General features: G+C 41.1%; 1 protein-coding gene across 1 annotated transcript; it reads right to left on the bottom strand.

Annotated features, from left to right (window-relative positions):
* Nucleotides 1-670: 670 nt before the first annotated feature.
* MRPL39 (mitochondrial ribosomal protein L39) lies at nucleotides 671-23,707 on the bottom strand. The gene is made up of 10 exons (XM_090272786.1): nucleotides 23,616-23,707; nucleotides 22,616-22,822; nucleotides 20,795-20,934; nucleotides 14,333-14,432; nucleotides 12,683-12,750; nucleotides 10,380-10,492; nucleotides 7,965-8,030; nucleotides 6,897-7,050; nucleotides 3,489-3,536; nucleotides 671-774 (listed from the first exon to the last, which is right to left on the bottom strand). Exons 1-10 carry the CDS (start codon nucleotides 23,677-23,679, stop codon nucleotides 727-729), a joined length of 1,008 nt encoding a protein of 335 aa, XP_090128912.1. The 5' UTR covers nucleotides 23,680-23,707; the 3' UTR covers nucleotides 671-726.
* Nucleotides 23,708-23,806: the final 99 nt, after the last annotated feature.

Below are 23,806 nucleotides of genomic sequence, written 5' to 3'. Positions count from 1 at the left end.
AGGCCCTCTCAGACACTGCTGTTGGGACTGTCGTTTGGCAGGATGCTTAAGAGGTGAGGATGAGGTGGCTTCTGTCAGTAACCCCAGGACTAGAAGTCCACGGCTACAGCAGCACTGACATGTGAGCAGTGCAGAGGAGCAGCACACGAGAGCGTGTGAGTGAAATTACCTGCGTCCCAGTTCCAGCTCTGCCACTCGCCAGTTCCGTGCTCTTCCAGGCTCCTCGTTACCAAATGGAAAGAGCTTCTCAGCAGGTTGTTTGTGAGGAGTAAATAAAGTTCCATGTGAAATGGCCAGTATATAAGAAATAGTTAACTTAGTAAATAAATAGGTAAGCTATCTATACACAAAACACTTGCCATTTTGCACAAGGATGTTTAGTGCACCACTTTTAAAATAACGACAGAGACTAGTATGATCCTATCTACGTTTTTAAAAGATTACATTTGTATTTGTACATATAAGTTCGTACATGTAGAAAAAGACTAAAAGGAGAAAATATGCCAAAGTGTTACACCTGGGGAGTCTAAGAGAGCAGAGTTATTTCTGTGTGAAATTTCTATTGTGAACAACATAAGTTGTTTTATCCTTTAAGGGGGAAAATAAAGGTAAATATCAGTATAAATCTTAGGAAGAGAAGATAGTTCATCTTTATAAGCGCACACAAACATTACATAAGAAACTTTTATTTTAATTCACTATACATGTTTACATTTTAGGACGTTACTAGGTAGATGTACTTTCTTCTGTAGGTTTAATTTGATCTTCAGTTACCTGTAAAAATATGAATAGCTTTACTTTTCTAATAAATACTTTTAGTTTTATCCTTCACCCACCACTTAAAACCATTCCACAGTCCATCTCTGGCAATGACCTTTGTCTTTCTCCTTCAACAGTAATTATTACAGAAAGTTAAGCAGAAAGAGAAGAAAACACACAAGGCCACATTCCCAATACAAACTACCAAGTACAACATTTCCATTAAAAATATAACCTGAGGCATATATCTAGATGTCTCCAGCTTGTCATTTAATTTTTCATCTATAAAATGAATCATTAGTGTAAGGAAAATACCAGCAGTGCGGCACCAAGATATTTTAAATCAATCTATTTCATGGGGAGCTGTAATTCTATTTGGAACATCGAATATTACAGATTTAGTACAATAGATATCTGTATGTCCATACAGTAAGTCTTCACTTAACATCGTCAAGAGGTCCTGCGACTTTAAGCCGAACCACATGTGAAGAAACAATTATATCAGAGGCTAATTGATGTGAAAAACAGGTAAGTTCCTTCAGCACCTCACCAACGTTATGAAATGAGGTTCAATGAATGAAACGAACCGCTGTACTTCTATTCTAGTCCCACAGACGCATCAGAGCAACAGCGCAAAGCTGGCTTCCTCCCCAGCCCCGGACCGGCACCACGGGAAAGGGCTGGCCCAGTGGACCCGCACTCCTCCCTGCACAGGCGGTCACAGCTGCTCTCCCTGCCGAGCCGGGCTAGAAAATCATCACCTTCTACGCCCGATAAGAGTGCCGACTTCCCTGGCAGCTATCTTCCACGCTGCCCCCAGAATGAGCTTTTAAACAGGAATGGCTGCCCAGTAGGGCACTTCTGTGTTAAAATTGTCCAGTTTTGCCCCCAAACATCTTCAGGAGGGGAATACAAATTCTACATATAGGAAGATGAGCCCCTCACGCTGTTTACAACAACCTTCTTCGGACTCTCAGCCACCCTACACGTGACTGTCCACTCAGGCTGACCTGACATTCACATGCTCTCCTTTCCTCCACGCCTCTACGCAAGCAGCTCCTTCTGAGATAGCTCCCAGCCCATCCCCCAGCAAATTACCTGCCTGGCCCCTTTATCCATCATTTAAAACCAGCTTAAGTAGGAGACACCAAGGCCTGGGAACCTTCCTAAACCACCTCCCCAGCTTGGTGTGGGTCCTACTCCTCTGTATGCCAGAGGCCCGCATGTACACCTGAACTGTCTGCTTTTGTTACCCCACTAACGGAACTTCCTGGAGGTCAGAAGCAGGTTTTGTTTGTTCTTGTACCTATAGGTCTGGGCACAAAACACTCAATAAGTCTGTGTTAGCTGAATCCATGAATCATATGTATAACCTAATCTCAGACAAGAAAAGGGCACCATGGAAGAAGAAACTGGAACCAGAATAAAAGTTTCAAAAACAGCTACTGACTGATTTCTACTAGATATTCTAGCTTACTATCTCTGCTATTTTTCCTTGCTTTAAAGTATTCACTTTTTATCATTTCTTGTGCCTCCCCAAATTTATAATCATTTCATCTCTAGTTTCTTCATCTAAAATGATAGTGACCAGCCAGAGACAAAGTTATTCCATCCATTCAAATGTACTTTCTTATCATGAAGAAAAATTACATAAATTTTACATAAGACCATTATGGCTAAGTAGTACCTAAACAATAAATTCTACCTATAAATTCGTTAATACAGACTAGTTGTAAACATCATCATAAAAATAATCAATAAATATTTATTAGGTAACCCCACCAACCCTGTGTGCCAGGTGTTGGGTTTCAAATTTGGGGTTGTGCGTATATAACAGGCCCTGAATGGGTTAACAAATTGAATGTAAATGTGCTAGCAAGAACAAACAGAAAACAACATGAGGAGGTATATGATCATGCAGAAAATGTATGAATGGATATTTGGTGAGCAATTACTCAGACTATTTCAGGGAGAAGGTGAAATTTGGGTAAAGTACTGAAGAATGAGTAGGATGTAAATAGGAGAATAGGAAATGGAATCCAGATGGAAGAACTGTCATTAAGAAAAAATGAACTTGAAAATAAGTTTGATGTGTGCTTATTAGGGTGCTTGCAAGTTTGATTAGAGTGGAAAATTAGGGGAACTGGGAAGGGTTCATGAAGCTAGATTAGACAGGACAGCTAGAAGATAATTTAAGTAAAAGACGGACACTTAACCTATGAAAGAGTGAAAAGGAATATTTATGGCGAAGAAATATAATCATTCCTACTTATGAAATCTAAATACTAATGAGAGTATACTACAAAAACACAAGTGTTTCAATTTGATTTTTCAGGACATATGCGCATCTAGCATGTCAACGGCCAAGGCAGCTTTAAAATGTATCAGACAGGTCTTAATCTTTTGTACGTTCATTAAGTGTGCAAGGAAACTATCATAACACCATTACAACCTCTAAAAATATTACTACTATATAGTAATATTTGTATTTTGCATCAAGTTCTACAGTATCATTTCCATAAAATTAACAAATAAAATCTAAAGAGAATTACAAACTACAATTATTCTCTTGCCAAAATACTACTGGGGTAAACAATCACAAAACTGCTTTAGTTGTTGAGACAACTAATTTCTTCCTTTCCTTTCCTTTTCCTTTTTTGCTGTTGTTGCTTAATTTCAACAAATACTTCTCTGTAGAAGACTACTCATCAGCTGTTAAAAATACTTACCAATTTCCGAGACCTTTCCAATAGCTTATCCCATATCGTAAAATGTGCCTTTGAATAAAAAAGATTTACTATGAATTAAACCAATCAGTAAAGTTAAAATAAAAGCAGCTAAGTCTTTATACAGGTTCTAAACAAAACAAATACATAATAAGTTAGGCAGTACTTAAATGAGGCTAAATGCTTACAAATGTGGATTAGAGTAGGGAAAAAAAGCAGCATATAGAACAGATGTTATTTGGCATTTAAGAAAAAAAGACATAAGCACTGAATATGCTATTCCTTTTCTTTTGTCCTTAATCATTATCATCACAGAAAGCAAAAATCTGCCCCTGTAGATTACGGCTCTTTCCTTAAATAGCCAGTTTCAACATGCTACAGATCATTCTTCAAATCATAATTACAAGGAGAGTTTCATTAAGAACCAGTGTGACACCTTCACACTGAAATCGCAGACCTAGGAGATTCAGCAAATTAACCAAAAGAACAAGTAAAAACTAATTAAGACAATAGTAAAATTACAGAGCCAATTTCCTTAATCTTTAACAATCTTATGTAGCAGAGGATTATCAGACAGTATTAATGAAAACTGCAAACTGCGTAATGACCTCATCAATTTTATTAAGTCAATTGAAGGGGATATTGAAGGATATGGGTAGGCCAGTGGTTATTTCACAGTGAAAGAGCTGGTGAAATTTATAATAAAAGGTGAAATTACTAAATATGTACATGCAAACCCTCCTGGAAAAAAAAGAGCAGCAACGGTATGTTTAAAGGGAAAACCAAGCCTGACTCAAGCAGAATGAACAGCTGATGCAGGGACCTTCCGGCTGGAATGCAGTGGGCGATGGAGAAAGGTATGAGATAAAGTCAGAGCTGGCAGGGGCCGGAGAGTGTAAGACTTTCTGAGAGAGGATAGGGGTTAGAACCGGTTTACGAGAAGCCATTGGAACACTTGGGGCAAAGGAATTAGATGACTGGATTTGTGTACTGAAAAGGTCATTTTGGCTACTAAGCAGAAAATGTGCTGTGGGGGCAAGAATGAAAATAAAGGAGGGGACTGAGGGGTAAGAGGGGCTGGGTGGGGGAAGCAGCAGATGAGAAGCTGTGCAGTGGATGGACTCAGGCTATGCTTTAGAATTAAGAGATGAAGGGACTTGCAGATGGAAGGGATGGAGGCCTGGCCATCAGGGATACAGGGAGCTAAGGATTACCCCAAACAGGTAAATGATGATGCTGTTCTCTGAAATGGAGAAAGCTAGGAAAGGAGGCAGGTATGTCGAGAAAAATCAAACATGGAAAGGACATGTATGCTGAAAGTTATAAAATGTTGATGAGAGACATGAAAGAAAAGTTAAATAAATGAAAAGATCTACTGTGTTCACAGACTGAAGACATACTACGGTAAAGATGTCAATTCTTCCCAAATAGATATAAAGGTTTAACAAAATTCCTATCAAAATCCCAGCAAGACTTGTTGATATAGAAAAGATTACCCTAAAATTAAATGGAAAGGCAAAGGACCTAGAATTGTTAAAACAATTTTTATAATGAAAGACAACATGGAGGAATTATTCTACCTGAGTTATTTATAGCTAGAGTAATCAAGACTGTGGGATATGACAGAGGGACAGACGCATAGACCAATGGAATGGAAGACAGAACCCAGAAATAGACCCACACAAATATGTCCAACTGATTTTTAACAAAGGTGCAAAAGCAATTCAATGGAGAAAGGACAGCCTTTTCAACAAATGGTGCTGGAGCAGTTTAATAGCTACAGGCAAGAAAAATGAAACTCAACCAAAATCTCACACTTTATACAAAATTTAACTCAGAATGGACTGCAAACTTAAATATAAAACTTCTGGGGGGAAAAAACAAGATATAGGGGTAGGCAAAGAATTCTTAAAATTGACACTCAAAGCTTGAGCCACAAAGGGAAAAAGTGATAAAATGGACTTCAACAAAATTAAAAACTTCTGATCTGCAAAAACCTGTTCGGAGGATGAAAGGACAAACCACTGACAGAGAAATATTTGCAAATTACATATCTAATAAAGGACTAAAATCTAGAATGTATATTCTTAAAACTCTCAAAACTCAACAATAAAAAAGTAAACAGCCCAATTAGAACACAAGCAAAAGACATGAACAGACATTTCACCAGAAAAGATTTACAAATGGCAAATAAGCACATGAAAAGAGGTTCAACAGAATTAGCCAATAGGGAAACGCAAATTAAAACTACAATGAGAAATCACTATAAGCGGATCAGAATGGCTAAAATAAAAAATAGTGACAATACCAAATACTGACAAGGATTTGAGAAACTGATTATTCCCATTGCTGGTAGGAATGTAAAATGACACAGCCACTCTGGAACTCAAGTTTGGTAGTTTCTTAAAAAACTAAACATATGCCTTCTGGGCATTTATCCTAGATCAGTGAAAACATGTAACCAAAAACCCTGTATACAAATGTTCATAGCATCTTTATTCATAATAGCCAAAAAAACAGACCCAAATATCCATTAGCAGGTGAATGGTTAAACAAAATGTGGTACATCCACACCAAGGAATATTACTCAGCAATAAAAAGGAATGAATTACTGATATACTGATCCAGTAACTTGGATGAATCTCCAGAGAATTAGTCTAAGTGAAAAAAAGCCAATCTCAAAAGATTACATGATGCATCATCTCATTCTTATGACATTCTTGAAAAGACAAAATCATAGAAATGAAGAACAGAAGAGTAATAGTTGCCAGGGGAAAGGACAGAGCGCAGGGGGCTGTGGGGGAGTAAGGGTGCCTACAGAAGCCAGCACGAAGGATCCTTGTGAAGGAACTGTTCTGTATCTTCACTGTATCAATGCCCGTATGCTAGGTGTGATATTGCACTATAGCTTTGCCAGATGTTACCACTGGGGAAACTGGGTAAAAGGTCCTTGAGATTTCTGCATATGAATCTAAAAGTATCTCAGTCAAAAGTTTAAAAAAAGAAAAAGAATGAGCAAGGTTGAGATCAATATAGAATGAGAGGCATTGGGTCATGAATAGACCATCAAAATTAGGGAGAAGAACACGCCAAAGTAAGGCCAAAGGCATTCCCAAAGATCATACCAATGTGCACTCCAGTACTCCTCAATCACTCTCCCCTATCCTAATGTGAAAAGTTAAAAATTCTATCTCAATTTGATTTAATTTTTTCAACTAATGTTTCTTCTATGAGTTATCTGGTCCCATCCTGGGAAAAACTCTTTTTAAATTATATACCTGAATTTATAAAACATTAGTGTCACAACTTTATGAAAATTAAAATGTTATGCCATTCAGACTAGTATAAAATCAAGACGAGAATCACACCCGCACCCAAACCCAGACAACCTGAAACGTTAACTTTACTTACTCTTAAGTGAACAGGTAGAGAGAGTCCCTGGAATCTTCGTACAAGGCTGGACTGAGTGGCCTGAAGACTATGAACCGCTGATACTTCATACTGGAAACAAATGCTTGTTCTTGGAATAAGAGGGCCCTCAGTCACATCAATGAAGTCACCAAATCTGATTTGATTTTTAAAATAAACAAATAAAACCTCAACATTAAATGATATGCAGTACATTAGAGGAAAATAATCTATTCATCCTCTTTGCTGCTACATCCCTAATCAAGGACACTCTACATGGCTCCATTCAGTCTCTAACCGCCACGACATAAAAATCTGAAGTGAAGAGGCTAAAACTTTGAAAATTAAAGTTAAGTAAACCTTTTTCTAAATTAGCACCGATGGTATAACTAAAGATTTTAAAGATCACTGAACGCATCATGCCATCAAGTGGATCCATTGACTAATACTGACAACCTACAACCTTACAGCTCATTGCAACAGAGTTTAGAATTCAGTATCTAGGACAGATTGTGTCCAGAAACAAAGAGCAGTTTTCAAGAGGAAATAAGTTCAGTCCAAATCAACAAAACATGAAGCTGAGTAAACACAGACCATGAAGTCAATTTGTGTAACACATTGTCTTACCTTTCCCATCGCTGCATCGGGAAGCACATTCCAGTGTACCTTACTTGTATGGACTCTCAGCAGGAACTAATGAGTCAGAATGCATATTTCTGTATACACATGAATTAACATGTGCAATTCATAATAATAAATACTTTGCTCTATTGCAAAATTTCCTCTTAAAAATTACACTTTTAAACAATTGTTTTCTACCCTTGAAATGCAGAAATAAAAATAACAATAAAATGAGGAACCACAACTGTTCCTGAAGGTAATTTAAAGCTTCCAATTACCACCATATCAAAATAATGAACTGAGCAATAGAAAATAAGATAATGAGAATAAGAAAACAAGATACAAGTTCACCTTTTTCAGTTGTCCACTACATTCAGGTAACAATAAAGCCAAACTTTACTATAAATTAGCATAGCAGCCAGTTTGTTTGTTTTTTTAATTTTTACTTACCTGTGCAGCGTGATTATCCTCTCAGCGTTCTGAGATGCTTTCTCTTCTATGAGATCTATTTTATACCTAAAAAGCAGCAAATAAAAAATTTTTAATTATAAATAAACAAAAAAGGTGTTAAGAAGCCCTTTCTCTTCCGATTCAGCCCAGTTTCCGAAAGAACGGTTTACACGAGACTCCACCCGAGTCTCGCCAAAGCCCCAGGAGCCTCCTTGGTGCCGACCTGACAGACACCTTGGGTTCGCATTTTCTTAACAGCACTGCTCACCTCCACTTCCCAAAACGTTTATTATTTTAACTCTCTGGCCATCCTTCCCTTTTTCGGCCACTCAAGGACTGTGTCCCAGACGCTCTTTCCGCTCTGAGCACTCTCCCTGGGATAGCTCTTTGGGGTGCACAGCTTTAATCACCACTTACACATTTATGGCTTCCACATCTATGCTTCTAATCCACATACCTCTTCTGAGCCCAAACTGTAAATATCCAAGACCCCACTGGACATCCACTAGGACGCTCCACAAGCACTTTAATCTCCCAAATTCTCAAAGTGAACAAAAAATTACCCCCCTGCCCCACCAAGCTTGTTCTTATTCCCGGCTTAGGAACGGAACAGCTTAGCTCCCATGTCCCTAGCTTAGTAAATGATACCACCAAACACCCACGCGTCCAAGTGAAAAACTTGGGAGATTTCCTCTATTCCTGCTCCTCCTACCACACCCTCTACATCCAGCCTGTTAGCAAGTCATGTCAATTCTGCCTAAATGTCTCCCAAATCTACCCCATTTTGCCAGTATGGCTAACAGCAGAGACGGAACTGTACAGCCCAGGTTTCAATCATGACATCACCACTGACTATCAAGAGCCTTGTCTATTCACCCCCGAGTGCTAAACAAGTATTACGTGAGCATATGGCAAGGCTGGGAAACGTCAGCTTATACAAGAACATCCACTTCCTGCCACACCCCATCTGCCAGAGCCCCCCACCCCCACCCCGAGCGTTACTGAGGGAGACAATTCCCTTGAATACTTACACCTCCTGACCCACCTCTAAGAGATGCTCCTGTGCCCTGGGAGCCAAAGCCAAGGCCTGATCACTGATCCTCTATGAACCATCCAGAACTCTTCTGTGCCCTCACACTCACCCCCAAACCCTCCTCTCCCTCCCCATACAGTCAACGAAGATACCAGAGTCCTACAAGCCTCTGCTAGACTTGGACAGCTGAGGATGAGAAAGAAGAATCTCAGTGTACATGGCATGGAAGTCTAGAGTGCTGCCCAATAGCTACGGACACTTAAATGTGCCTGAACTGTAAAATACACACCCGATTCCAAAGGCCTAGTATGAGAGGGAGGACATACACTATCATTACCATTTTTAATGTGGACACAATAACGTTTTAAATGTATTGTTTAAATTAAATTTATGGTTAAAATTAACCTCACCTTTTTTTTTAAATGTAGCCTCTAGAAAATTTAAAGATGGCTCCCATTGTATTTCTACCGGACAGCGTGACCCTAGAATTTTGGCACGGTCACCTGATACGCTCTGATAACCCAAGGAATATTCCTACAGACGCAATGGTGGTTTGGTTCTATAGTCCCATTTTGACTCTAGTTCACTTTCAAGAGTATATTCCTATTGGCTTCTAAATACACTGGTTCCAGGATATGCTAAAAATAATGCTTCCAAAAGAAAAATTATACAGGTAAATACATTTGAAAATTATTGTTTTTTTAATCTATTTTGGGAGGATTTAAAGTGAACCTGGGTACATTTTTTTATGCCACTGTTCTCCAAATTCAGTCGAACACAGTACATATTTTTCAGCATATTAATTAATGTCTTATGGAAGAATATTCCTGAGGCATATCATATTGAAAAATGCCAAGCCAGAGTATCAGTCAAGGAGGCTTTCAGGAACGAACCAGAGAATCTATCTATTATAAAATACATCTGCAATAAGCTAAATTTTTATTTTTCCATTTTTTTCCAACTAAATTTGCTTTTATTTATACATTTTTTCTGAATTTTTATATTCAACTTTAAAGGATACAAAAATTTTTTAAAGATTTTATTTATTTCTTTTTAGAGCGAGGGAAAGGGAGAGAGGGAGAGAAACAGCGATGAGAGAGAAACATCAATTGGTTGCCTCTCACACTCCCCGACTGGGGACCCGGCCACCGCCCAGTAATGTGCCCTGACAATCAAACCAGCGACCTTTTGGTTTGCAGGACAATGCTCAACAAACTGAGCTACACCAGTCAGGGCAGAATATAAAAATTCTTAAGAGCTGAATTTTCTAGTAATGGAAAAAAAAATACAATAAAGATTAAATTTTTTAAAAGAGCAGAATTTTCTTCATTACATATAGCTTTGGGAGGTTTAATCTTGCTTTAAAGGAAGCCAACACTTACTTGTTGTGTTGAAATATTTCTAATGCCACTTTTGCATCAACTTCCAGAGTTTCAAATGGAAGATCTTTATAAATTAAAACATGAGCATCTTTTGTGAAAGAACGCAGGTTCTCCTTAAAAATTAAAAGTATTAACATTTATAACAATTTACTTAAAAGTATTTCTTTCAATATAAAGCAGATAAACTAATTTATATGCTTAATATTATAAATCTAAAGCAAAGTAAATTTGTCAGAAAATAAAGTTATTAATATGCAATAACTTAATATTTGGACCATGAACTATAGGATTAGCAATTTCTCCCAACTCAACAAACTATAAAACTTGCAATTTACTTATAATTAAGATATCAGCATATATTAATAATTATTATTACCCCCACAAATAAATCTTAATAAATATCTCATTCAAATTATACAACCTTTATTAAAATGATATGACAGGTAGAAGTGCTAATAAATAAGTAGTATGATACAAAAATCTTACACTCTGAGTGAAAATATTGTTTTGTGATTCAGAAAGTTTCACTAGGAAAGGTAATGTCATCGTTGGACTGTATAAATTTCTATTTAATGAAAATATCAACTTTATGCAATTAAAATGATTGCTTAATAATACACATTATCAATTTTTATAAGATTTTTAATAAAAACTATAATTAGGTTTTCATATTATAAATCATTACTAATACAGAAAAGATTGATCACTATTAGGCAAATAATTTTTGTAATAAAAGTTCTTTCCATACACTTCCTATCTTTAGACTTCTTTTGCATGAACTCACTTCTCCACTCTTGAAGGGGTAATTGAGTAACAACTCGACATTCGAGGTTTAATAAGCTGTGGCTGCACTGAACTCTCCCCACCTTTCTCTAAGCCAATCCCATGGAGCCAGCTATTGTCTACTACGTTTCTCTTTTAAAGTTTTATCTTCAAAAAAAGGAAAAGGAGGCAGCAAGTTGCACAAATAATGAGAGCTAAATTCTGCTCTTACTAGTTTTCACTTAATTCTTCCAATAAAGAATCTCTTCTTAAATGTGGGGGCACACCTGGAAAGGAAGAAGTCACACTGACACATATCCAGAGGTTATGAAGAAACGGTTCCAGTTCCTTCCTTGGCCTTCCTCCTTGCCTCTCATTCCCTCCCTTCCCTTTCTGTCTTCCTTCTTGTCTCCCTTCTCTTTTCCTCTTGATATTAATATGGGTATGATTATAAAGGAAATAACTTCCACAGCCAGAATTTAACCTGGATCTGCTTTAAATTCTTGCTTTTAGGAATAACAGTATTTCACTAAATCTAAGATGTGCCACTAAGGAAAAAACACTACCAATTATAATCATAAGAGGCTGACTACTATAAGAAACATTTGTTTTCAGAGATACTAAAATGTGAAAAATCGTACACAGTGGAACTGATCAAATGGTGGGCTACCCATCTCCCCTTTTCTGATGGCCAGACTTCCAATCTGTAGGACATACACTTTCGCTTAATAAAGAATTAGGCATCTCTCTATTCTCCCCAATCATAACTAAGTCTCTAGGCTTGAGTTCTGAAAGCCACCAGCTCCCCACCCCCACCACCAGAGCACCTGAACCAGGTCGTCCTTGTTAGCCAGGCCTTGTTGCTACCCAAGTCCCGACCAACAAGGAGCATCATGCTACAAAGGGAGACATACACAATGAATCTTGGGTTTTTTTTGCTGTTTAGTTTGTTGCTACTTGGGTTAGCTTTGTCAAAATCTGATTCTTTAATTCCCCACACACACTCCCCTGACCCCCCCACCCCCCACTCAATGTGACCCTTGCATACAGGGGGATCTTACAGTACACACAACAGGCTAAAGGGTTCAGGACAATGGTTTTCACACTGTACTCTGGGGATCCAGGTTTCAGGCTCCAGGCCCCCCACCATAACATCAACCAAGATAATTAAGCTTCTATATTTTATATTCTGGTTATATTGAAAACCGCTATCTTAAGGAACAGGAGGAACAGTACAAGGAAAAACGTATTATGAGAAAAGGTCAAGCAGGACATAACACTTCCATACAACTGAGCATGCTGTTGTGAGCGCCTTCATTCACGTCTCTGTCTTAAATACACGGAAAAAGCAACAACATGATAGATATAGATAGATAGATAGATAGATAGATAGATAGATAGATAGATAGACAGATAGATAGAAGAAAGATACCTTTTAAATATCCTCAACATGCAGCACCATTCAATAACACTAACATAGGAATCATTTTACCAAAGAAAATCACCGACTCTAACGTTAATACCCCAACAAGTTTACTTACTTTTGTTGGCATCCACTCGTCAAGTCTCTTATCCAAAACTACATCATAGCAGAAGGCTCCAGCGATTACTATAAGCCCAACCAAAATAAAAAGCAAAGTCAAATATGCCAGATAGAAAGCTACCAATTTACAACAATTGAATATTTTAACCGTAAAATGAAGGGTTAGCAATCCCTCCCAACTCTACAAATTATAAAAATGTTACCAGTATTCCAGGTGCTTTTCAGAGCTCTACCAACTTCCCCCAACAAAAAAAAAAAAAAAAAAAACTAAACTAAAAACTAATTCTCCTACTATTAACCCAAAATCACCAGTATTTTTGAAACATTCAAGATTTCCTCAGAAATATCATCACCATAGAGACTTCAAATAGTTACCGGATATAGAAATTCCAAAATAAGATATTTAATAAGGAGATAAATAACTAAATGGACATGAAATGGTGAATTTTTTTTTTTTTTTTTTTGGTTTTTCAATTACAGTTGTGCCCTTTTCCCCCAATTTCTCTCCGCCACCCAGCCCACCCCCTCTCCCGCAATCATATCCCTCCCCGTTGTCCATGTCCATGAGTCTTTTATACGGGTTCTTTGACTAAACCCTTCCCTTACTTATCCCCCTTCTCTCCCTCTCCCCTCCCCCCTATTGACTGCTATTCTGCTCTTTGTTCTATTTAGTTCCTTTGTTTGTGTTGTTCTTTAGTTTCCTGTATTAGGTGATATCATATGGCATTTTTCTTTCTTTGCCTGGCTTATTTCACTAAGCATAATTCTCTCTAGTTCCATCCATGTTGTTGCAAATGGCAGGAGTTCCTTCTTTCTCTCTGCTGCATAGTATTCCATTGTGTAAATGTACCACAGTTTTTTGATCCACTCATCTACAGATGGGCACTTAGGCTGTTTCCAGCACTTAGTTATTGTAAACAGTGCTGCAATGAACATAGGGGTGCATAAGTTCTTTTGAATTGGTGTGTCAAGATTCTTCGGGTATAATCCTAGTAGTGGAGTCGCTGGTTCAAAAGGCAGTTCCATTTTTAATCTTTTGAGGTAATTCCATACTGTTCTCCAGGTGAATTTTTTTTGATATCTCCTACATATGTTTGCCTTGTTCTTAAAATCCTTTATTAAGCTTTTCAAATTTTTTAGTTGTACATATTCTACATTTTTTAAAAATACAAATGTGGTCCTACTATACATACTACTGTAAAATCCTAGTTTTAGCAAAATTACAAAAAGTATGAACTCTTTCATCTCCCCAAAATGATGTCTCTCTTCAAAGTCGTGACCATTTCTGGTGGCATAGTACAACCTAAGTACAGCTTTGTCCAGAAGTCTATTTATACTCCTACTTCCTCATCCTCCACACATTCAACCTGGAAATAAATGCTTAAAATGGTAGGAAATAAACAATGAGACAATGTAATTACATGAAATTTACGTTCAAGAGAAACATTCTCCTCTAATTCTACCATATTAATTACTGACATCGAAAATTAAATACGATGGATTTTGTTACCCACAATAAATGGAATGCATGTATGATGGTAATTTATACCAGATAAAATTAGAAATGAACTCTATACAACATCAAAACTAGGTACCAAAATATTCAAAGATTATAAAAAGTGCATCTATATTTCCATGTGTACATTACCAGGGACTTCTGGAGCTCTGACCAAACTGACCCCATATTCATCTTTGAACGCCCTCTCTATCACGCAGCCCATCATCATGGCACAGGAACGCCAGTAAGCCTAGAGAAATAAAACAGACACAAACATACGCACTGAGATTCACTGAGTTCTATTCAACATTAAAACTGAGGTTGACTTTTGACTTAGGAAATATTCCTCAATTATCCATCCATCCTCAGCATGCAGCCATAATGACCATCAGACCATGCATGACATTACCTGTACCAAACTAAAACACCAACTTCGTATGGTTAGCAACGCTTCTGTGCAAGATATCACATCAGACACTATAATTTTTATCAACCAATAGAGTTATATTACCTGGTAGTGACTTTATTTTTAACCCAGGATAAAGTTAACTTGTTAACAAACATGTGCTAAAGTAAAATAAATATATTAATATATACCTCTCTATAGCATATATAAATATGGAAGGAAACATCAACTTTCAAGAATTATTTGACTCCTATCCTATACCTAACAGCACTCAAGTTAAATATATTTATAGCAAAGCAACCTCAGTATCTACCAGGCTCTCATTTTACTAGCACATTTTGATATATACACAAGCCTGATACAGGTATCCATGCAATGACTTTATCAGTTATAGACTCGAATTCTGCACATACCTGTGCACCTTATGTCCCAGACTAGCACTACTATAACTGGGCACTTGACTTATGAGCTCTTCTTCACATCTGAGGACAAGAGTGGGCTCGCTTGGCTGTGTGTGGCAGATTTTCCAGAATATATTCTACACAAGACTGTAAAGGAGGAAAGAGGAAGGACATCTCTAAAATCAGAGAAGGAAAACTCTGACCCCAAAAAACCTCCGCTGCCTTGCGGCATACCTCTTCAGGGGAAAGGCTAAGGGAGTAAACCCCAACAGAAAATCCGGAGCCGGAGTCCCTAAGGCGGTTTGACATTGTAGTCAACACCGGCAACTCCTGCGGCGCACCTGAAGCCAAGCTGTCTTTCCCTTGGACCCTTCAGCTGCGAAGAGAGGGGGGGTCTGCTGCATGGGCAACAGCAGACCCTCCATATCACCCTGCCCAGGCTCTGTAGCTTCAGTTTCACTTGAGAGGACACTCCAGCGTCATCGCAAGATGTCGACTCAACACGGGAGGAGACAGATACCGGTTATAAGCTCATCCGATTGGCGAAGGAAACGAGCGCCAGGGGTCTCCTCTGACGGTGGGAGAGGTCATCGCACCTCACTGGACAGCTACCGTCTCGCCATGGCTCGCCTGCCCCACTGGGTGCGTGGGGATCAGAGAGGCGCCTCTCGAAAAGTGGGCCACAAAACACCCGCACCAGTTAATTCCAAGCAAACAACAAGAAAGAAGCCTCCGGCTCTTCGCCTCGCTAGCTGGAACATCAGGACCATGTGCCCCGGACTTACTGCAGACCTTCCGTGGATCAAGGGTGCCAGGAAAACCGCTGTCATCGATAGGGAACTGGCACGACTAAACATCGACATTGCGGCTCTACAGGAGACCCGGTTGGCCGACAACGGAACTATCAGAGAAACCAACTACACCTTCTACTGGCAAGGGAAGTCTCCGGACCAACCAAGACAGCACGGTGTTGGGTTTGCTGTGAAGAACACGCTTGTTAACTCCATAGAGCCACCCACAGGAGGCACAGAGAGATTACTTACCCTCCGATTGTCAACAACTTTCGGCCCAGTCAGCATTCTTAGCGCGTATGCCCCAACCCTCTGCGCCACCACCGAAGAGAAAGAACAGTTCTACCATGCACTGGACGAAGCGTTATCCAAGATTCCCAGAAGTAACGCTCTCTATCTCCTTGGAGACTTCAACGCAAGAGTAGGAGCCGACCACATGGCCTGGCCCACCTGCCTTGGAAACTTTGGGAGAGGAAAGATCAATGAGAATGGTCAGCGACTGCTTGAGCTTTTGTGTCACCACGGCCTGTGCGTGACAAACACATTCTTCAAGTGCAAAGAGATCCATCAGGTGTCATGGAGGCACCCCCGCTCCCGTCATTGGCACCAGCTTGACCTCGTCATCACCAGAAGAACGGATATTGGCAGCACCCTCCTCACCCGCAGCTACCACAGTGCAGACTGCGACACGGATCATGCCCTCGTGGTAAGCAAGGTGCGCATAATGCCGAAGAGGTTGCACCACTCCAAGATGAAGGGTCGCCCACGCATCAACACCAGTTGTGCCAGCAACCCAGTTAAGACCCAGCAATTCATCAACAAGATGGAAGATGCACTCGGCGAGGGAGTGGCGGCAGATGACATTATCGAATCCAATTGGCCACGTCTCCGCGACGCCATATACAACTCCGCCATTATTGCTTACGGGAAGAAAGAGCGGAAGAACGCTGACTGGTACGAGGCTCACTGGGAAGAAATGGAACCCGTGATCGAGGCTAAGAGGAAGGCCCTACTGGCTTACAAGGTCACGCCCACTCCCAGTACACTTCAAGCTCTACGGGCTGCCAGGAACAAAGTCCAGAAGACCGCCCGCCACTGTGCCAACACCTATTGGCTAAACCTGTGCAGAAGCATTCAGGAAGCCGCCGATATAGGCAACGCACGAGGAATGTATGAGGGTATCAAGAAGGCAACAGGCCCAATCCCCTCCAAGATCGCCCCCCTTAAGTCCAAGACAGGTGAGGTCATCACTGACCAGGAACAGCAAATGCGGCGGTGGACCGAGCACTACCTCGAGCTGTACGCAACGAAGAACACCGTAACAGACACTGCTCTTAACGCCATCCCAGACCTACCAGTCATGGAGGAGCTAGACACCCCACCTACTGCGGCAGAGCTCGGCAAAGCCATCGACCGCCTCGCTTGCGGGAAAGCACCAGGAAGTGACGGAATCCCTCCAGAAATCCTAAAGAGCGGGAAACCAGTCCTGCTACAGCCGCTCCACCATCTACTCTGTCTCTGCTGGAAGGAGGGTTACATCCCCCAGGATATGAGAGACGCCAACATTATCACCATGTACAAGAACAAAGGAGACCGCAGTGACTGCAACAACTACCGGGGCATCTCTCTCCTCAGCGTCGTCGGCAAAGTATTCGCCCGGGTCGCTCTTGCCTGCCTGCAGACCCTTGCTTCCCGCGTCTACCCAGAGTCCCAGTGTGGCTTCAGAGCTGGCCGATCAACAGTGGACATGATCTTCTCCCTACGCCAGCTGCAGGAGAAGTGTCACGAGCAGCATAAACCACTCTACCTCGCCTTTATCGACCTCACGAAGGCGTTTGATCTGGTCAGTCGAAGCGGACTCTTCAGCTTGCTACGGAAGATTGGCTGTCCACCACATCTGCTTGCTGTGGTCATGTCCTTTCACGACAACATGCACAGCACGGTGTCCTACAACGGCGCAACCTCTGAGGCCTTCCCAGTCAGCAGCGGAGTAAAGCAGGGCTGCGTCCTCGCGCCTACGCTGTTCGGAATCTTCTTCTCCATGCTCCTCCAATACGCCTTTAAGGACTGCAGCGAGGGTGTCTTCATTCACACCAGATCCGATGGCAAGCTCTACAACCTGGCCCGTCTACGAGCCAAGACCAAAGTCAAAGAGGTGCTCATCCGTGAGATGCTCTTCGCCGACGACGCAGCTTTGACATCACACTCCGAAGAGGGACTCCAGCAGCTAGTCACTTGCCTTTCCCACGCATGCAAGGAGTTCGGACTAGCCATCAGCCTGACAAAGACGAATGTTATGGCTCAAGACACGGGGACTCCCCCATGCATCACCATCGACGGATACACCCTGGAGGTTGTCAACGACTTCACTTACCTCGGGTCCACCATCTCGAGCTCTCTGTCAGTCGACTTGGAGGTCAACCGGAGAATCGCCAGGGCAGCCACAGTTATGGCCAGACTGAACCGGCGAGCGTGGAACAATTCCAGCCTCACTGAGAAAACCAGACTGCGCATCTACCAAGCCTGCGTACTCAGCACTCTCCTCTATGGCAGCGAGACGTGGACCACCTACGCAAGGCACGAAAGGAAACTCAACAGCTTCCACATGAGGTGCCTGCGACGCGTCCTGCATGTCGCCTGGCAGGATAAGGTCCCCAACACCGAGGTGCTGAAGCGAGCCAATATGTGCAGTTTGCATGCAGTTCTTAGCGAGAGACGCCTCAGGTGGCTCGGCCATGTCAAAAGAATGGATGCAGGCCGTATCCCCAAAGACCTCCTCTACGGCGAGCTAGCAGAAGGCAAGAGGATGACAGGGCGCCCAAAACTGCGGTTCAAAGACATCTGCAAAAAGGACATGGCACAATGCTCCATCGATCTCAACACATGGGAGGTTCGAGCAGACGACCGCCTAGCCTGGAGGCTCGCGGTCAGGCAGGGTACGTCACGCGCGGAGGCTGCGCGCAACGAGGAGGCGGTCCAGAGGAGATCGAGGCGGAGGCAGCGTCGGCAGCGGCGGCAACAGCCATCTGCCTTCACCTGTACCAAGTGCGGCAGGGATTGTCACTCCCGAATCGGACTGCACAGCCATTCTCGGCAGTGCAGATAGACTCTCAGGAAGCTACGCCATCGTCTCTCGAGACGGACGGCTGCCGACGACGACGATTCTACACAACCACATTACATACACTAAAAATAAATATAAACATAGATCTTAAAGGCAAGTAGCAAAATGCACTTCTTCATCTATCCTACACAAATGTTTGTAATGTCTGTTGAACTCCAGAGACAGAAATGACTATATTCAAATCCAGGCTTTATCACTTCTTAAGCTGGTAATCTTTGCACAGTTTATTTGTCTAGAAAATGGAGATAATAGCACCTATTTTATGGTATTTTTATGAGAGTTAAATGAGCTAACATCTGTAAATCGCCTAAGACAATGCCTGATACCTAATAAATACTCAATGGTGGCTATTACTATTATTGGGTTGGCTAAAAAGTTCGTTTAATTTTTTCCATATGATGGCTCCAGTAGCACTTAGTTGTCTTTAACTTTATTCGAAACAATTTTGTTAGATTGTATTGTGACAGCTGTCATATCAGCGTGCATTTTTTAAATAATCTTACCAAAACTGGTGAATTTTCATATAGACATTTAATATTAATTTAATATTAAAGATGGAAGAAGCTACACAACATTTTTGGTGCATTATTTTTATCTTTCTTATTTCAAAAAAGGTAAAAACGCAACTGAAATGCAAAAAAAGATTTGTACAGCATATGGGAAGGTGCTAACTGACTGAACGTGTCAAAAGTGGTTTGCAAAGTTTCATGCTGGAGATTTCTCACTGGACGGTGCCCCACAGTCAGATAGACCAGGTGAAGTTGAGCGCAATCAAATCAAGACATTAATTGAAAACAATCAAGATTATACCAGGCAGGAGACAGCTGACATACTCAAAATATCCAAATCAATAGTTATTGATAAAAATGAAAAATCTGTCTTTTATTTTATGGAAAAAGACATACAGATTTCTTTGTTAACCTAATATCTTGTCTATCATTTTCTTATTTAATTTATTTCATTTCAATAAATATTATTAAATACCTACTACATGTCAGTTAAGGACAGGGTTCCATAAGGGACATGATCCATACCCTTCACAGAGTCAAATTAAAATTAAATATTAAAAATTAAATTTAAATTCAATATTGTATTTAGAATTTAAATTAAAATATTGTTCTAGAGACATCAGCCAAGTGTTTTGAGGCCCTAGAGAAAAGAGATTAATTTTGACAAGACACTAAGAAGGTTCTACAGAGCAGATGACATTTTTAATTGAACTATAAAAGATTAACAGGATTTTAATCGGGAGGAAAGAAAATAGAGTTGAAAAAAAGAGCATCAGCAAAACCATGTAGGAAAACCAATTGTGACCAAACCCTCTAGCATGGTGGGAGCAAAGAGGAAGTGGAAAGGTGGAGTGGGAGGTGGAGCTCAAAGGCAGGCTGAGGTCAGATCACGCAGGTCCTGGGAAGTTATGTGAACAATTATCATGTAGGCAAGTTCTTCAGGGACTCTTACAGGATTATTAAGGAAGACTTTAGTATTTGAAAAGGAGGATGCGGGGCGGGGCACAGAGAGAGAGTTTAAAAAGTTCTTGAAATAATCCAGAGAAGAAATTTTCAAGGCTAAATTCCATAAGCAGCAGTGAGAATGAAATCAATATAGAGGGTGATCAATGAGTGTCAGTTGAACAAAGATATAAAAGTGAAAGGTATGCCATATCGTTCTCTCAAACCAAAATACAGAAAAATGGATGCAACTGGTATTATTTGAACTATGAAAACACCTAACCTGACAAGTAAAACACAATCTAGTACAGCACATTTGAACTTGGCTGCTCACATACTTGCACATTTCATACTCCATAGAAAATGTATAGATTTCAATAAAAAGGAGAAGAAAAAACTGGGAGCGAAGTGGGGAGGGAGAATATGGAAACAGAAATACCTTATTAACTTCTCCTGGATCACGATCTTTGAAAGTAAGAAATTTAATTTCACAGGACTTGGTCAAAGGCTTATACATGTCCCACGGCTGTCCATCCACAAGAGCCAGAATGGACTTCCTGCAGTACCACTCACTTAAATCTAGGAATTTAAAATAGATTGAAGGTCAAAATCTAGCAAAACTCAAAATGAAAAGCTACAAGTTTAAGTGCTACATTAAAAAACAAAATAACAGAAAGGCGAGATTCTATAAGCTGTCTTTCTATTTTTTTGAGATAAAAGTATTATATGTTACATCTGTAATGAATTAAAAAAAAAATACCCAATTAACCCAATGTATTGTTATTAACAAAATTAACCAAATCATTTACAAAACTCATTAAGACTACATCTAGTTTGAAATTAATTTGTCAAACATTCATTAATAAAACAATTTTCTGTGAGTTACTTTTAAATATTCAGATAACAACATGGATATATTCAAATATATGTACACACAACTTAGAAGGAAAAATATATAACTATACTTCCACAGTAAAGCTATTCCAAATGGGTTTGGGGTCTTGCCCCCAAACTACCTCTTATTTCCCTAATTAGATGGTTTTCAAGTACACAGCTACTCAAAGAAATGATCAAACTACAGGGTCTAAATTATCAGCTACCACACCAGTTCCATAAAAGCAAGGATCATGTCTATTCTTGCTCTATCACCAGCATATCCAGAGCCTAGCACCAGTCCTGAAATATACTACATACTCAACATAAGTCTAGTGAATCACTGAAAGTATGAATTACAAACGAGCCTCAGGGCAGCGGTCATGCTGAGTGTGGTTCAGAACTTCACTCATCTCTCTATGACACAGAGTCTATGTGATGTGAATAAAGGTCCTTAAGGGCCTGAGCTCGAAAAACAAGTAAACAATTATCATAAATACTAATTCAAATGCCAAAGTAAATAAACATTGAGGGTGTGCACCTTATAGGCCTGCTTAAGCCAATTAAGCTAAAACTGTCCCTTAAATGGAATCATTACTGAGTTTTTCCAAAGGTGTGAACAATGTAGTTAGTCATATACACTTGTGAGAAGGTGGGTATATATCCATTCAGGGTGGGGGCTTCCTATATTTAAATATTACCAATTCTACCAAAGCTACTATAAAAGCATTTTGATCAAAAATAAAAATGTAGAAGCCTTATTCCCTTCATTTCCACTACAAATCTCACATGGTGCAGTTTCTCCCTTAAAATATGAACACAACAAACATTTTTACCCTAATCACATTCACCCCGTGTACATTTCCACTCTCACATTTACCACCCATGCATGTAAATGTAAACAAAAACACAACACACAAAGAGGCGAGTGGTAAGCAGATAAACGATTTAAGTTAGGCGATAAAGACTAGAAAGGAAAAGAAGCCAGAACAGCTGGTCATCCGAAGCCAAGGTAGTAACTTTACCCCCAAATCCTTCAATGAGACCCTCATGGGGACTCCTCCCTTTACATCAGAGTACTGTCTAAAAGGGACAAGGTACTAGTAGCAGTGTTTACAAGTCAGCCTTCTTCTTCCAGAAACAATTATAGCATCCTGTATTTAGCCATATTCAAACAAATACCAGCACAATCTGCAGTACAGTACCAACCTCGCAAGTCCCACTGTGCCCTCCAGTGCTAAAGCGACAGTGAACAGACAGTAAGACCCCAGATGAAGGAGAACTGGGACATTCAGGGAGCAGTTACAGCGTCCTGGCTCCTCTGCACCAGCCCTCCCACGCAGCTTAGGTAAACACAGTCACAACTGCACCCTGATTGGTTACTTACGCATCGCACAACTATAAGGGGTTGAAATGTTTTTATTCATCACAAACACAGTGCCAGGGTCAATTTTCCCAACGAGTTTAACTTCAATCTTCTCCGTCCGGGGAGTGAGTGATAACTGCCTGTTTTTCTCTTTGTTAAAGAGATCATTCTGCATTTCGGTCAGCTGGGGCGGTGACAGCTGAGAAGCTGGTGATGTTGCTATAAGTCCTGTGTAGAAATTACAATAAAATGAGAATACGAAAGAAATGAATACCATAGGGCCAACCCCAACCTGTCCTACTCCGGCTCGCATCACCATCCTCCTGCAAGGAAAGGGAAGGAACCGACAGAAGTGTAAACGCCGTTCGTCAAGATGCGTTCAGTGGTCAAGTTGGAGCACTTTTTAATATTCATCATTAAAACGCCACCTGGCCGGGATCCACGCCTTTACTTCAACTTGGCGCTTTCACCAACAGAGCTCTATCTATTTCCCACTAATTTCCTCTGTCGTATTCCAATCTGTGATTTACAATGAGGGGCAAAAAGGAACCAGGAAGCGGAGTCAAAACTAGAGCAGTCACTGGGAAGGTGAGTCCAGTTGTCGCTTTGATAAGGTTTGGGGGACAACAAAAACCCCGGGCGAGCGGAGGTCCCGCGCCAAAATTACCAATATCTGGGGCGAGAAATGCTGAGTTTACTTAACAAACCTCAAATACCAGGATTTGGCAAGGCGAGTACGAGCGTGCCAATGGGGAGATAAGGATATGTGGGGCCGGGACATGGGCTCCATCCCAGAGGCACCCCAAGCTCCTCCAGCGGCCCGGCCCCCTACCTCCCAGACCCCCTACCGCCCTGGCAGCCGTACGACTCGAGCCGGGAGGGGGCGGCCGCTGCAAGCGGGACTGAAAGAGCCTCCTCCACCTGAGCCCCGTGGAACCTCCCAGGACCCGCCTCCGTCCCAATCTGGGCAGACACCGTCCTCTAAACCTTGCTACCCGTCCCCGCGGCCACCCAAACTCACTCCAGCCAGCCCCGCCACCGGGGGCGGCCCGCCTGAGCAGCAGCCCCCAGCCCCCCGCGGCCATTGCCTCCGTCCCGGCCGTATAGGGACCGTCGCGCGCAGGTCCTCCTCTGTCCGCCGCCCCCCGGAAACTCTGAGCGCGCACTTCAGGTTCCGCAGGGCAGTTCCGTTCCGGACCCGGCCCTCGGGCC

The sequence above is a fragment of the Furipterus horrens genome, unplaced genomic scaffold (assembly GCF_987537825.1).
Source record: "Furipterus horrens unplaced genomic scaffold, mFurHor1.1.pri manual_scaffold_1, whole genome shotgun sequence".
Taxonomy (NCBI): Eukaryota; Metazoa; Chordata; class Mammalia; order Chiroptera; family Furipteridae; genus Furipterus; species Furipterus horrens.
The sequence above is the reverse complement of the archived record's forward strand: the minus strand, read 5'-3'. Positions and strand labels throughout refer to the sequence as shown.